This window comes from Calonectris borealis, chromosome 2, assembly GCF_964195595.1.
Source record: "Calonectris borealis chromosome 2, bCalBor7.hap1.2, whole genome shotgun sequence".
NCBI classification, from domain to species: Eukaryota; Metazoa; Chordata; class Aves; order Procellariiformes; family Procellariidae; genus Calonectris; species Calonectris borealis.
Window position 1 is genome coordinate 100,574,404 of NC_134313.1, and position 14,071 is coordinate 100,588,474.

At 41.4% G+C, this 14,071-nt stretch overlaps 1 protein-coding gene across 12 annotated transcripts in view; it reads right to left on the minus strand.

The window, feature by feature from the left end:
• JARID2 (jumonji and AT-rich interaction domain containing 2) overlaps positions 1-14,071 on the minus strand; it is a 227,696-nt gene that overhangs the window by 53,678 nt on the left and 159,947 nt on the right. For 11 of the 12 annotated variants that reach the window (XR_012672497.1, XM_075142767.1, XM_075142759.1 and 8 more), the window contains one exon: positions 12,221-12,390. The exons of the other annotated variant lie outside the window; for it this stretch is intronic. Coding sequence is in view for 7 of the 11 variants with exons in the window: in XM_075142759.1 (XP_074998860.1) it covers positions 12,221-12,390 (170 nt within the window). In the remaining 4 variants the exon portion in view is untranslated. The remainder of the gene's footprint in view (positions 1-12,220; positions 12,391-14,071) is intronic. 12 annotated transcript variants of the gene reach the window in all.

Consider the following 14,071-nt stretch of genomic DNA (forward strand, 5'->3'; position numbering starts at 1 on the left):
CCTGGGACAGCTAGGGGATACACAGCAGCAGCACCTAGGGCATGACGATTCTTCTCCCCCTGAAATAACGTACGTATTAATCCATCCAACCTAGACATAAACGTATGGACACATATGGTTATTCTAGGGGGAAAGCCTTTTGCATGCCACAACTTTCATATTTATATAGACTAACGATCAAATTAAGACTGCTGACATATTTCAAGGCATGGGAGCTGTAGCAACTTACAGAAACAAAAACCTTCGCATTTTTTATGCAAGCCCAGAACTTTTTGGCACACACTAAGCAAACAACCATAGCAGGTAAGAGGTGCTGAGAAGCACATTAATAATTCTGCTTGGAGGGGAGCTTTAAGTCTCAACAGCAACTAACTAGAAGACTCTGAAACAGTTACCCTAGGACAGTGCTGCCTGAAAAATATATTGTCTTTTTTCTTCCATCTAGGTACCCAAGTCTGGATGGGGTATCCAAAGTATGGATTCAGACGTTATTAGCTCTGCAAATCTGTACTGTGCATCAGTTCTAATCAGGATCTGAAGTCTGGCACCATCAGTGCACTAATGCATTGACAAATGATGGCAGTAAAAGAAACTTACTGTTAGGGACCCTCAAAATTCGATTCAAACACAGACTGAAATCTCTATTATAATTAGAGAAATAGTCAGAAATTTTATCTTTCTGAGACACTAAATAGGAGATCAGATATAGGGTCTATTCTCTAAGCCTCATCTTCCCTAGAGTTCCACATCCCTGAGCTTTTTTGTCGGTTGCTTTCAACAGCCACCAGCAAAAAAAAAAATAATCATCTGCAACACAAATGTTGCAATCTTTTTTCTTTTTTTTTTTAAAGCACAGAATAAAATATAGTACTGTGTCATTCTGCTTAGAAAGGAGAGGGGGTCTAACCCAAGTGCAAGAGCAGATACTAACTTCACCTAACTCCTAGTATTCAATCGTTGTAATCTCAGTGCATAAATCTTTGGTCAGAATGACATTTTTTAATTCTTTCCAATCGAGAACTATGAACAACAATGGTTAAACTGCATTCCTGGGACAGCTGGGACTGTTTGGGAAGTACATTTCCAGAGAAATTAGACTAGCAATGTCCAATAACACAGGAGAGCCCTGCTAGCCCTCACTTTACTGATCTAAGTGCTCTGCAATATGAGACCTCGGAGAAAAGCTGGCGTTCAGTCTAGGTTGCGTCCTCTCCTCCTCCTCCCCCCCAGCTTTTCCTACATATTTGTTAAAGTTGACTTGCAAAACAGAAAAAAAGAAAAAAAAGGCTGGACTCATGCATTTTTGTTCTATTTAAGCATTGTTATGGATGGCAGACACTGAAAGAAATTTAAAAGCTTTGAGTTTTCTTGCTTACTTTTTATATTAGAACTATTTTTATCATCATCTTTTATAATAAGATTTCAGTTCTGGAATAGCGTCAAATACTCAGAATTTGTTCACACCTATGGGTTGAGCTGGTTAAAACCATTTTCACTTTAAGTATATGTAGCTAAACATGTCCAAAAAGCTGAGAAAACACTAGTTTAAAATACTGAAACAGGCTGCTCAAGCTCAAGGTATTGCAAATTCCCTTTATGAGCAAACTGAAGGAATGACAAGCCTGTAAGTACACTGTGATTTCATTCAAGCTAAAAGAGTGACAATTACGTTAATTAGGCAACATCTAACATGTGTAAGTTTGAGCGGTTGACCTGCACTGATGGTTTACATCAAGCAAAGAGCTAAGAGAACCCCCCAAAACTCCTCTTATGGAAACAAAACTCAGACTTCTCATGACTAAAGAACTAATGTAGGTCATACCAGCAAAGCTGCACCGGTAAGAGTGGAAGCTAGGTGATCACTCACCTTCTTTATTGTAATAAAGACTCCTGTCCTAATATCCCTCATCGTCTCCGAGACAAGACAGGGATGTGTGTATGATGCCATAGCCTACCTCTACAGCGGACCCCATTTGTTCCTCAAAGCTGTTAATTTATATAAACAATACTAAGTAGTGTTATTGTAGCCACGAATGCCTAAGACCGTTGGAGATGTGGGGAAGAATGTGCGCTCAAGAGCTGGTTTGTTTTTTTCCAGCTATATCATTGGTCTAACAAAATATATTGCCCTTCCTCATAAATCTGGCCTGTCTTCATCTCAAGTTAAGAACATGGTGGTTTTCCTTACAGACAAACTTCATTGAGAGTTGCTGCTCTCAGGTTTCTCCATGTATAACAGATATTTATCATGAAAATGATGTATGACAGCAAGATGATAAAAACTCTCCAAAATGGCACGAGAATAAGGAAAGTTGCAGGCTCACCAGACGCATACATACACACATGTTCACAGAACATACAGTTATAGGCGCTTGCTTGATTTTTTATATTTACTATTCTACACATTTTTGTCTTTGCCTGGACGCACTCAGCAACAGAAACCCACGGGGCAGCTATGCCAGTTCATTCTTGCACATATTTTGCCAGCCAGACAGCAAGAGTAAAGATGAGCAATCAGCCCTCCTCTTCTTGAGGGCTTGCCCTCCCCAACACCAAGGCGTGATTCTCAAAGCCTACCCAGGGCAATCTAAAGAGTGACATTAGAACTTAATTAATAACTAACAGCAAAAGAGAAGAGCTGCAACGCTCTGGATAAAGGGCAACATCTGTGCCTGGGAGGTGGTGCATGCCAGGTCTCAGCACTCTAGGTATATAATTCCCCCCTTCCTCGCTTTCCATCCCCAAGAAAACAGCAGAAAAATCTGCGAGAGAGTTACGAGAGCCTGTGGCTGTACTGAATTTTACAAGTCTCCTTCTGTGCCGGGAGACCCCAAGTTGTGCAGGCAGCTGCTACCATGGGCCCTGCAGCAGATGAAGGGGGAGAGCAGGGGAGCAGCCCTCCGGTGCCTGGGGAAAGCGCATGAGCAGCCCTCCACATTGAGAAACCCACCCTGCCGCGCACCCCATCAGCAGGTGCCTGAAAAACCCGCTCACTCAGCAAATCTGATGGTAATCTAGAAGATAAAATTTGACTTCCACCACTAATTTAGAAGATATTTCATACAAGGAATCATCTAGACTGTCTGCGGCTGCATGGACATTTTTCTTGGCATCAAAAATGGTCTACAGAGCATCTACCTCCATCTGGCCTCTTGTTCTTATTCCTGTGCCACCACCTTGACTGTGGCAGTATAATTTTTTTGTGGGGCCATGTGGTGAATCGGATCAGGGAACTGATTCAGATTAAAATCCCAGACTAAGGAAATTAAAGTCCATTAATAAATGTTGTAACTGTAATGTAATGTTACAAGCTCTCAAATAAAGATTTGGAAAATTTCTATGCACACTTTTTCTTATTGAATGTGTAGCTTAATATATCACTTTAAGTTATTAAACAAAACATGAAACACAGTATGTTTCCAATCTTGTGTAGGAGCTGCACATTTTACATTCTGTCCTGATGATGTCTAAGCACACACTTTCTAAATGCTTTTTCCCCCCCCTCAAGACAGCTGATTTATTTTGCATCAATATTTGCACAAAAGCACGTGCCATCACCAGAGAACCGGACGAGGCAATTGCAACGCGTTGGGCAGCAAGGAGAAGCCATGCAGAAGAAGTAAGCTGAAAGAGAGGGCATGCAGCAGCAGCAGAGCAGAAGAAGGGAGGGGCTCAGATGTGCTGGGGCTGGAGAAAGAGGCGAGCAGCGGGAGGTAAGTTAGCAAATGGACACAGGCTGCAGGAGCAACCGGAGAAGGAAGATACAGAAAGAATTACTGACATTAAATAGTAACAGTAAAGCAGGAAGGACACCGTGTATTGAGCAGCTTTAACAGGAGTATCTGTCTGGTATCTGTGCTGTCGACCTGCTGCTCTGATCAGAACACATGCCACTCACCTTTTCCTGCTTAACAAGTCACTGTTAACTCACAGTCAAAACCAGAAAAGCTATGGCCAAGGCCAGGCAGCAACCTGGAGGGAACTTCCCGGCCCTCTCCCTCTCCTCCAAATGACTGCGGGAAGGCCAAATCGCCAAAGCTGGTCCTTGTCATGCGATCTTGAAAGCCTAACAAATTGCCGTGGCTGACTAAGGGACTGCAAGCCACGCGGAAAGCTCAGACAGCTAACAGAACCCCAGGTACCCTCTCCTCACCCGTATCAGAGCAGGAGTTACTGCTCCCGTGATCAGATACTGCTGTGCATGGTGAATTTTGAGAAAATCATTAATGGTGAGTTGTCTTTTTTAAATTCACTCATCATGGTTACAATGAGCTATGAATTATGACAAAAAGGGAGGATACTCAGCTCTGTAAAAAATGAGGTTTGAAGTATGTTTGGCAACTGTTTCCGTCAGTATCTGCAGTTTCATTATTGAAATTCTCTCTTGAGTATTTTTGTCTTCCCTCCTATTGTGAGAGCAACACAAAAGAAAACCTAACTATATAGGAAAACGATTACCACAACTATACACAAAGTGTTGCCTGGTGCATATGAAAGGATGACAAATGTATTTTATGTCCTCTGTTATAATAATTTGATGCTTATACAACAATAAGGACAAAGTAAAATATGTTTTTTTAAGTCATGGTGCTACTTTTAGCAGTTTTCTCGGAAACATGTTACCCTTTGCCTGTGCAAAATTCAGGCTTACTACTAACAGTAGGCAGAATTGATGCTTACACAACCTGTACATACAGATGCGTTGACCTCAGCAACACGTGCCTGATTAATAGAATAAACTATACTCTTTTTCAGCCATTTTATTTGACTAATGAGGTTATTAAATTTTTTTTATTTGACAAATGTGTAATTTTCCCTCCTAAATTACGGTATGTTTTGTTTCTCATTAAATTACATTAACTTTTGTCTTGGACTAGCTAAACATACTAAAAAAACTCCGAATTTGGATCTGAAGAGTGGAATCAGAAGTATGGAAAGTGCACGCGCTTTGCCAAAAGCACTATTTCATTACTCTTCAGAATTAGCTGGCAGTGTTTCTGCAATATTTACTGAAGTACAAACCAAATGTTTTCATCTGGACAGGATTCAAACCCTGGTATGTTACAACCACAACAAAAATCATCTCAATCCAAGAGCCTTCTCTGTAATTTGGACTGTGGTTTCTGCAAAATTGGAGGATTCTTCTCCATGAATTATTTACACCAACTCCCCCTCTAGCTCCTCTCTTTTTTTTCTTCCTAACAATTAAACATAACCCAGATGTGCTTTGGAAAAAATCTTAAAACAATTTAAGACATCAGAATGATTTAAGCACAAGGCAGGTCAAGGTACGCAGGACTTAAGCCTGCCCTGATAAACACATGGCATGCCAAGCCCTACAACGAGCCACGTCCAGAGTTTGGCTTCTCCTCGGACACACGGCCCCATTTGGGGGCTGTATGCAGGTGGAAAAACCTTGCCTCCCAAATGCTCCCGATGTACTGGCATCTCAATGCTTAAAATTTAGGGCCTGCTTCTCATTTATTATATGTCCTACTTATTACATTTTGGCAGGACAGCGCCAAGTCCCTGAAGTGCGAATAAATGTAATTTATGCCTGCACTTTATAGTCGTTCTACGGAGCAAGGCTAAAAGAGAATGAACTGCATAAACTCTATAGGAAAGAGCAACTGTATCTCACTTGCCTGACTCCACCTGCAAGAACAGTCCCAGAGGGAGCTCCCTGGTGCCTGAGCCAGAGGGAGGAAAAGGCCATCCCAAGTACAGAAATAAAACAGAGCTCATAAACACATGCTCAGACTCTCCCTTCCTCTGCCGTTGTACGAATCACAAGATGCTTAGTGTTATGGCTAACTTATCGGCTAGTGTAGTGACATAAAACCCATTTTCTTCTTGGTCCATTCTTCAAAGCAGTAGAGCTAAAACCAAAAAGCCAAAGAAAATTGTTCCTTTTCTAGGAAAATAGAGTAAGGGTGGAGAAATGTGTGAATCTACAGGAAAAAAATAAAAGGTGCACTTTCCAAAGTTAACAAAACACACACCAGAGTAACAGGCTAATGAATATTAAAAAAAAAAGCATGTAGAGCGCTTCTCACATCTACAATTCATATCTGACAATCTCAAAGCAATTTACCTCCACTAACCTGGCTAGATTTGGCAGTGAATCTCAAAACCAACCCTTCCCACATACGCTTCAACCCACGACTTTATGTTCTCCTCCACCATGAACAAGACAAGTCTGCAAGTCCCAAACCACCACGCTGCCATTCCCAAAAGGCTACCAGGCTGTGTTTCATATCCAGGAGATCCTGAGCTCCATCCCCAGTATAAAGTACGTCTTCTTGGGAGCACTGAGCCTGTGGTAGGTTCACAGGGTACAGAAGTAGGCTCACGGGTTTCTCGCTGGGAGCAAGGACAGGAATTGCCTTTGCCAGAATACTTCATATTGCCCACCTGGGCACCAGAAACTGTGGGCAGTGAGGTTTTGAAGTGCTGCTGCTGCACCATCGCAGCACTCGGATTTCATGCCAGTAGCTCATCTGTAATCAACGTCCAGCTACACCAATACCTATATACAGAGTTAAACATTTATCCTCATTTTACAGAAAAACTAAGCACCTCGCGGAGGCACTTGGAGTAAGTCTGTGGCAAATACAAAGGCTGAACCGCAAGATTAGTCTCCCTTTTCAATGAGTTAATTTCATCCTGTGGCTTTTTGCAAGGGTAGATATCAGAATCATTAACATCAGAAAGGGGCCCCAAAATGGGAAGAGCAGGGAAAAACTTTGATTCAGCTGTAGTACTACACACAGGCTACTCTATCTTGCACTCAGCAGCTCTTCCCATCTCTTAAATCTCCCAGTAGGCACACACTGATGTGAAGACCCATCCTCCGCTGCGCGCCTAGAGGGATGGCCCTCCAGTAGCACTCCCATGCCCCAGGAAGGAATAATGCTATGGTGTTGGTCACCAGGGTCTCTCTGCGTACTTCATACACATGCTGTATGTGAGCCCGCATACTCACTTCTCCCTGCCAACACTGATTAAATTATTCTTGTCCTAAACCACCGTGAGACTGACTGACCAGCCCAGAGTAGCATATTCCACAGGTGGACTAAATGGTTGCACATATGAGAAATATCTCATATTTTACACTTCAATGTTACTCTTAACTTTAAAAAAGATCTTTGAAATTGTGAGATTACAGTTACTAAATGCAAACTTACTTTTATTAAATGGTTTATGCAATTAAGATGCAACACCCCAAAGTTTATTCTTGTGTTTTCAATCCATCCTGAAATTCTAGTCTCAAATACCAAATGATTTAACAACAAAATCAATAAAAAGTCTACTTCCAGTACTTTAAACAAATTATTGTACATCTGCATGTTTTAATATTATTTTGGAATGATAAAAACTAACCCAGACTGCAAAGCAGCTCACATTTTTGGGCAGTGTCAGCATTTCATTGCTTTGCTTCCAGCCTAATCAAGTTGCTGTGCTATTTAATGTGCTTACTCTGATCTGGTGAGCATGTCTCCACTGTGGCAACGTGCTCCCTTGGAAGGCTGGTACTTCAAGAATGTGATTGATGCAGTCACTGGCTCTCGAAGTCCAGTGTACTTATTGATACTGAACTACCAGGCAAGCGTACCTTCTGCCTCATTAAAAGCTAGGCAAATTAACAGTTGTTTTCTAACATGCCCAAAATTAAGAGCTCCCAAGTTTTTGATTTTGGGGGCCCTCCCGTTGCAATGGAAAACCTCTGCAAGTATCTACTGGCACAGGCAACCCCTCCTATTAAGACTCAAGAGAAAAGACTGGGATCAAAGGCCCCTGAGCCTACCACCCAAACAAGGTGTTTAAAAAAATAAAAAGCCTGTTTAAAAGCAAACTGCGAGAGGACTGGTGCACTGAGATTTAGAAGTTACTCGAAGTTTGGACAAACGTGCTATAGTGAGATTTTCTGTTTTGGTTTTGCCCAATTGTAATAAATCATCAGATTGTTAAGTCATTGCAGTACTCAAAGAAAACGAACAGCCACGCGTTTTGCAGAACAGTTGTTAGAAGAGCCTGAAAACTCAATTTGTGAGATCTCAATTAAACCATCTTTATTTAGGAATCCCTGAAATTCTCTAGCATGTAACTCCCAGAGGCCTGGCTTAATTAGAAAATTGATCATGGGAAAACTTCTTAAAATGTAGGCTCCTAATCATAGCCTTCCTGTTATCACCTTTTGCCAAAGATCTATTGCTCACAGGGAGTTGTTTCTCCTTCCCCCTTTAGCCCTGTATTATTCCACTTTCAATATTTTTAACCTGTAAATAATTACAGAGAGTGAAGGTAACTTAAATGCACTGTAACGGAAGCTATTAAGAAAAATTTGATCGGAGGCAGAAAATACAGTAAAAGTGAAAGCCATTGTAAAACCGCACGGAGATGACACTCGCATCTACGCGTGCTGCTGAAAGATACTAATTATGCCTCTGGCAAAGGGCATATGGGCTCCTTCAAAGAAGCTATTTAAAGATAAGAACGCTGTAGACAAACACTTCAGAGATATCTGCGCTATTCCCTTCCTTCTTGTGTTCGAAATCCTAGGTCATAATTTAATAATAATAAAATAAATTTAAAAAAAAAAAAAAAAAAAAAAAGGATTTTATAATAATAGAAATAGGGGAGCCTTGCCAAGTCTGGTCAGTTAGATGTACTCCAGGGTGCTCAGATATTCATCAACTGTTACAGCTTTTTCATTCTGCTCCACTTACCTTTTAAGAAGTAATTAGTATATTGTATTATCAAATCAAGAGTTCAAAAAACAAACTAATTAAAAATATGTCTAAAGCCCCTAGTATTCTGGATAACGAAACCAAGCAGATCATCTTGGTTAAATTATCTCCCTTTGAAATTACAGGATGCTAAAAAAAGTAAATAAAATTATTTGAATCATTAGATTTTCTGACACATAGCAGGCGGCCAGGTAAATGGGACTTCTTTTCCTGAGTATGGGACCTTACACACATCAAGTGCCTTTCTTCCATTGTCGCATGATAGTACTGCTCCATCACTCACAGCATTCAGCTGCTGTCACTTAAAATAAACCCCCCAGCCTACTGAAGAGTGAACTCATAGTGATGATGGGATTTTTTAATTTCTCTGTTTAAAAACAGAAAATGAAAGTACACGCAACAAATTTACACTGTGCTTCTGACACTGCTGCTGGGTGTGCTGGGACAAGGACAAACACCCACAGAGCTGTTTTCCCACCAGTCCTGGAGAAGACTCCCTTGCCAAAGAAAAGCTTTGATCGTGAATGCAGGGACTATATCATCAGAGCATTCTGAAGGACTAGGACCTAAGGGAGTCCCAACTTTAAAAAAAAAAAAAAAAAAAAAAAAATTTATACAAACATGGGGATTTACTGTCCTGGATCTTATCACTACTACATTTATCACACTACTTTGAAACAGTTTTCAAAGTGCTGAACTTAGACCCTGTGAGTGTGCTGTTATTTCCATGTAATTGTATGTCGCATTTCATCATGAAAGTGCAAACAGCCAGGGCTGGACAGACATACCTGGACAGAGTCAGAACAACCACATGTCCCACCATGCAAGCAATTTTGAATCCCTCAATACTTTAATAAATAATAGCACAAAGGTTCAAAACCGAAACAAACCCGTTCCAAAAAAAATCACAAGTCTTCCCTATGCAGGGTTTAAGTAAGCTGCTGGCTCTTCCGTCTTCAAGCTCATTGGGTACCACCAGAAGAGCAGCACCAAAACAAGTCTGCCAGTGCCCTGGAAGGCCACTTGTGGGACCTTGCTGGAGCTGGACATACCACCAGGCTGCTACATGAACTCCTTGCAAACATATTAAGAACCAGCTTCTACCTCCTTTTTCCCAATGGGCACATCAAAAGAGACAACCACCTGGAGCTAAACCTCCCAAGGGACCAAATGGGCACAATCTCAGGCAGCCAGGACCTCCTGACGGACACAGCAGTTCAGACACCGAAGCCAGAACCATGCTAATACCGATCTCAACAACCCCACTCTTTCTCCCTCCAAGCCACAGCCACTCTCCTGTTCCTCCACAGAAACGCATCCAGGTAGCAGATGTCCAAGAAGATTTCTGCCCCTGCTTTTACTGGCTCTTTTCAGGCTTTATACAGGGTTGATGGAGCAATAAGCTTGTGGAGGTGCTGAAACAGTGAGCTGACAGCTTCCCCTTTCTGCTTTCTTCAGCCTGTTTAAGCAGACCAAGAACATGCCATGTGTGGCACTCAGAGCAGATTTTCCCTTGTGGTTTTTAATATAATTGTAATTGGGATCTTGCCGTCTGAACGCACGTGTTGTCTGAAATATATGAGTACTCCTACATACTGAAGAAATTAGGAATGAATTGCAAGTTCTTAATTGACAGTACAAAACATCAATTATTCTACAGATGAATAACAAAGAAGAAAATTACAGGTGCAAGAGCTAAACAGCCACTGATTAAAATAAAAAAAAAAAAACCAACAAACCTTCTGAATGAACCTTCCTATCAGAAGGAATAGGACAAAAGTACCCGTGCTTCCCATTTGCTTTGTTAAAGCAGAATGCTGAGAGACAGTAGGAAATAAAAATGGAGTTAAGTCACATCCCCACACAGGTTGCCTTTCTTTAAGTGCAAGTGCCTTCAAAGCTATAAATAACACATGCTTAGTTAGCAAGCAGTGGAAACAAGTGTGTGAATGCAGTCATGTGTGCTCACACACACACCCCCCCATCTGAATTTTCCCACCAACAACTGTGGCAGTTGGCCCAGATCACAGCAGTGACATGCTGCCAACACACTGATCAACCTCACAGCAGACTAAATTAGAAATACATTTCCACAGATTAAATTTCAGAGGACTGTGATGCCACTTTAAACTCCATTAGATTCTGCTCCTCACAATCCTAAACAAACACAAAAGCTAGCAAACCACCCTCCTCCATCCCCTCCACCCACCTGCTTTACCAGAAGTCCCAACAGGATGGAGGCTCCATATTGGACCAGAGTCAAGACAGATAAATTAGCAACCAGTCTAAAACTACCACTAGCCTAAAATCTCATGGAAGAGAAGAAAAAAGAAATCAAACCATGCTGCATTAAGGTGAGAAAGTCTCAGCAGAAAGCTACGGATGGTGTTGACCAGTGCTGCTTGCAGATGCAACGGAGACCTCAGAACTGGAGAGGGGAACTCAAACACAAGCTTTGAAGAATTCAATCCACTAAGACTCTTGCAGGCAAGCCCTATCTGTAACAAATGCACACCCTTTCAGCCAGTAATGGGACAAAACAACAGCAAGAGGCATCATTCCAGCACATCAAGGATGGTGCAGTGACTAGCTAAGGGGACAAAGGGGGCACCTGCCAAAAGAGAAACATACCACAAGAGCTAATACGACAACTGGGAGATTAAACTGAAAGATGCTATCTTCAGTACATGACTTGGGACACAGGGCCACGGAAAGACCCAAGAAAAATGACCGCTCGGGTAAGGTCTCCTTCTTTAGCTTAATCTGGACAGTCAGCTGTATCTCACTCTAAGGTCCCCAAGCCTGACATGCAGGCTCGCAGACACACACCAGTGATCCCAGACACGCACCATACAGTTCCAGCCAGGCTCAGGCACCTGTTACTGTGAGATAATTCGGGTATCTCACTGAACAACTTCAGATGCCTCGTCTGCACTTGGGGCGCAGAGTGGAGGAGCTCACCTGTTTTAATTATCACCACGGGAACACTCCAGCTCCCGGGGCAGCTAAGAACAACAGCAACCCCTCCACCCACTGTCAGATGAAAAGCCTCACTCAAATTGAACAACAAAGGACAGTGAGTAGGTAGAGAAGGGGAATTTCCAACCAGATTTCTCCTCTTGCAGGAACAAGTACTCAGGCAAGTTAAGCGCTTCTTCAGTTTATAGTCAGACAAAACAAAGGAGGACGGGGAGGACTTAAAAGAGCTAGACAAAAACCCATTCAGGATAACAGAGTGCTAAGCATAAAAGAAATTTCCTTTTGCGCTATTACTGGCCTCATTTTATGGTCTTTAGAACCATGAACTCAAATGCTCCTGCTGCAGATAGAGTCAAATTGCTGAGAGTTGAAATGCACACAATATATTCAAGTATAGCACCAGTACATTTGTCTAGCTGCTACTCAGTGTGCGGTGCTACAGCTCGTTCTTTGAATGAGATTGTCCCCCTAGGCTGCTGCAAGACTCCTACCTCGAAGACAGAGGAAAGTGAGAAAATCTTCTGTCTTGGGCTTCCTTTTGGAGAGGTCAGAAATCTGAGTGGCGGGAGGGGGTAACAACGGCTCCACTATCTTTATTGGAGTTGTGCTGGGACTGTTTGGCTGGGACTGAGCAAACTTCCTTTGTGCTTGCAGCCTTGGCCTGTGGAAACAAGAGCATATCAGAAGCACGTTAGGCAGAACCTGAAGGAGAGACGTCAGAACATAAAAATTCATCATTTGGGGGGAAGGGAAAAAAAAAAAGAAAAAAAGAGAGAGAGATCTGAATCCATCTCCCACCAATGTTATATCCCTACCTGAGTCAACTGTGAAGACAGTATTTTATTTGCTTTACCCTTTGGCATCCTCTGCCACGATTTGGAAAACCAGAAAGGGAACATCTTGACTATAAAATCTGTGACTACTATTTCATATGTTCCGAGTATTTTCTTGCACATCATATAATTACAGTTTACCATTCACTTATTTGGAAATTAAATCTGTATTTTGCACCATGGAAATGTCTTTTTTTTTTTTAAAGTGTTAGTGTTCTTTGCTTCTTGTTTTTAATTAATTTACAAATTAGGTTTATTTTAGCCCCATTAAGGTTTTAATTTATTCCAATCTGCTAGAATCTTATTTAATGGTAAAATATATATTAATAGACAAGGTACCTATGTTAGTGCCTAGTTCTACAAAAACAGATCAAAACCTTTAGGAAAAGATATTTTTGACAGGGAAAATATCAGGTAAAAGCCATTAGATTTTTGTTCCCTTGGCCACAGCCTAGAGGACAGTAAGCAAGGAGGTCCAGGGTGGGGTTAAGTAGTATTTGTGACAAATTTGTAAGAATGAAGGACATGCATGGAGTCAATTTGTCTCAGTCCTGGTACTGGGCGATGGACTGACACTCTCTGATAAGTTTTAGAGCACGCCCGGGTACGGCTGTAGAAAATGAATGGATGCAGGTGGTTTTGGCAGTCAGGCTGCAAATTATTCCAAGCCTATCTGAAGGCTCTGATTAAATGCTAGGTGGCAATGAATATGATTTTCTTTAATATGTCTAGAACGCAAATTGGTATCAGGGAAAGTGCTTTGGGGCAGGACAGATACCCGGAGGGGGTCTCGCTGGGAACCTGGCTCGGCTCAGCATTTAAGAACATGCTAATTTCTCACTTAAGCAACTGGGATTCTAATTATGATCTTTATTACAGCTTCAAAAAGGAGAGAAGCTACTGAAATAACTTAAAACCTCACTGCGAAAGGATGCAATTTTATGTCATTTTCTTCCCTAATAGCAGAGTATTTACATAATGTCAAACTGAAACATGTATCAAATAACACGGAAGGAAAAGCTAGGTCTTGTCACTCCGCGGCAGGCTTGACTGTTATGACTTAAGGAAAGTACAGTTATTGTTCAGTGTGGATGAAACACGTAATTGGCAAACCTCTTCTTTTTCACGGATATTAAACTTAAATAGTTGGGTAAGAAGAGATTTGTTACTGTATTTTAAACTTCCGCAATTTTGTGGCTAAAATAGAAAAAAAAAATCGAAAATCCCAGCAGTGTTTGTATACATATAGACACGTCCCCTGATGACAACAGAGAACAAAAGTAACATTCAGCAATTTTCTCCCTAAACTCTGCATAAAATTGTCCATGTCCTCACTATCCAACCCCCACCTCCCAAAACAACAAAAAACACCAGCCATTTTTACTTCTTGTTTTCATCTCCTTAATGGCAAACATAACATGGTGTTTATATTTTTTTTATCATGGTACTTATAATTTGTGAAATAGAACTAAAAGACTATTGAACACATATATTTCCTCATATATATGA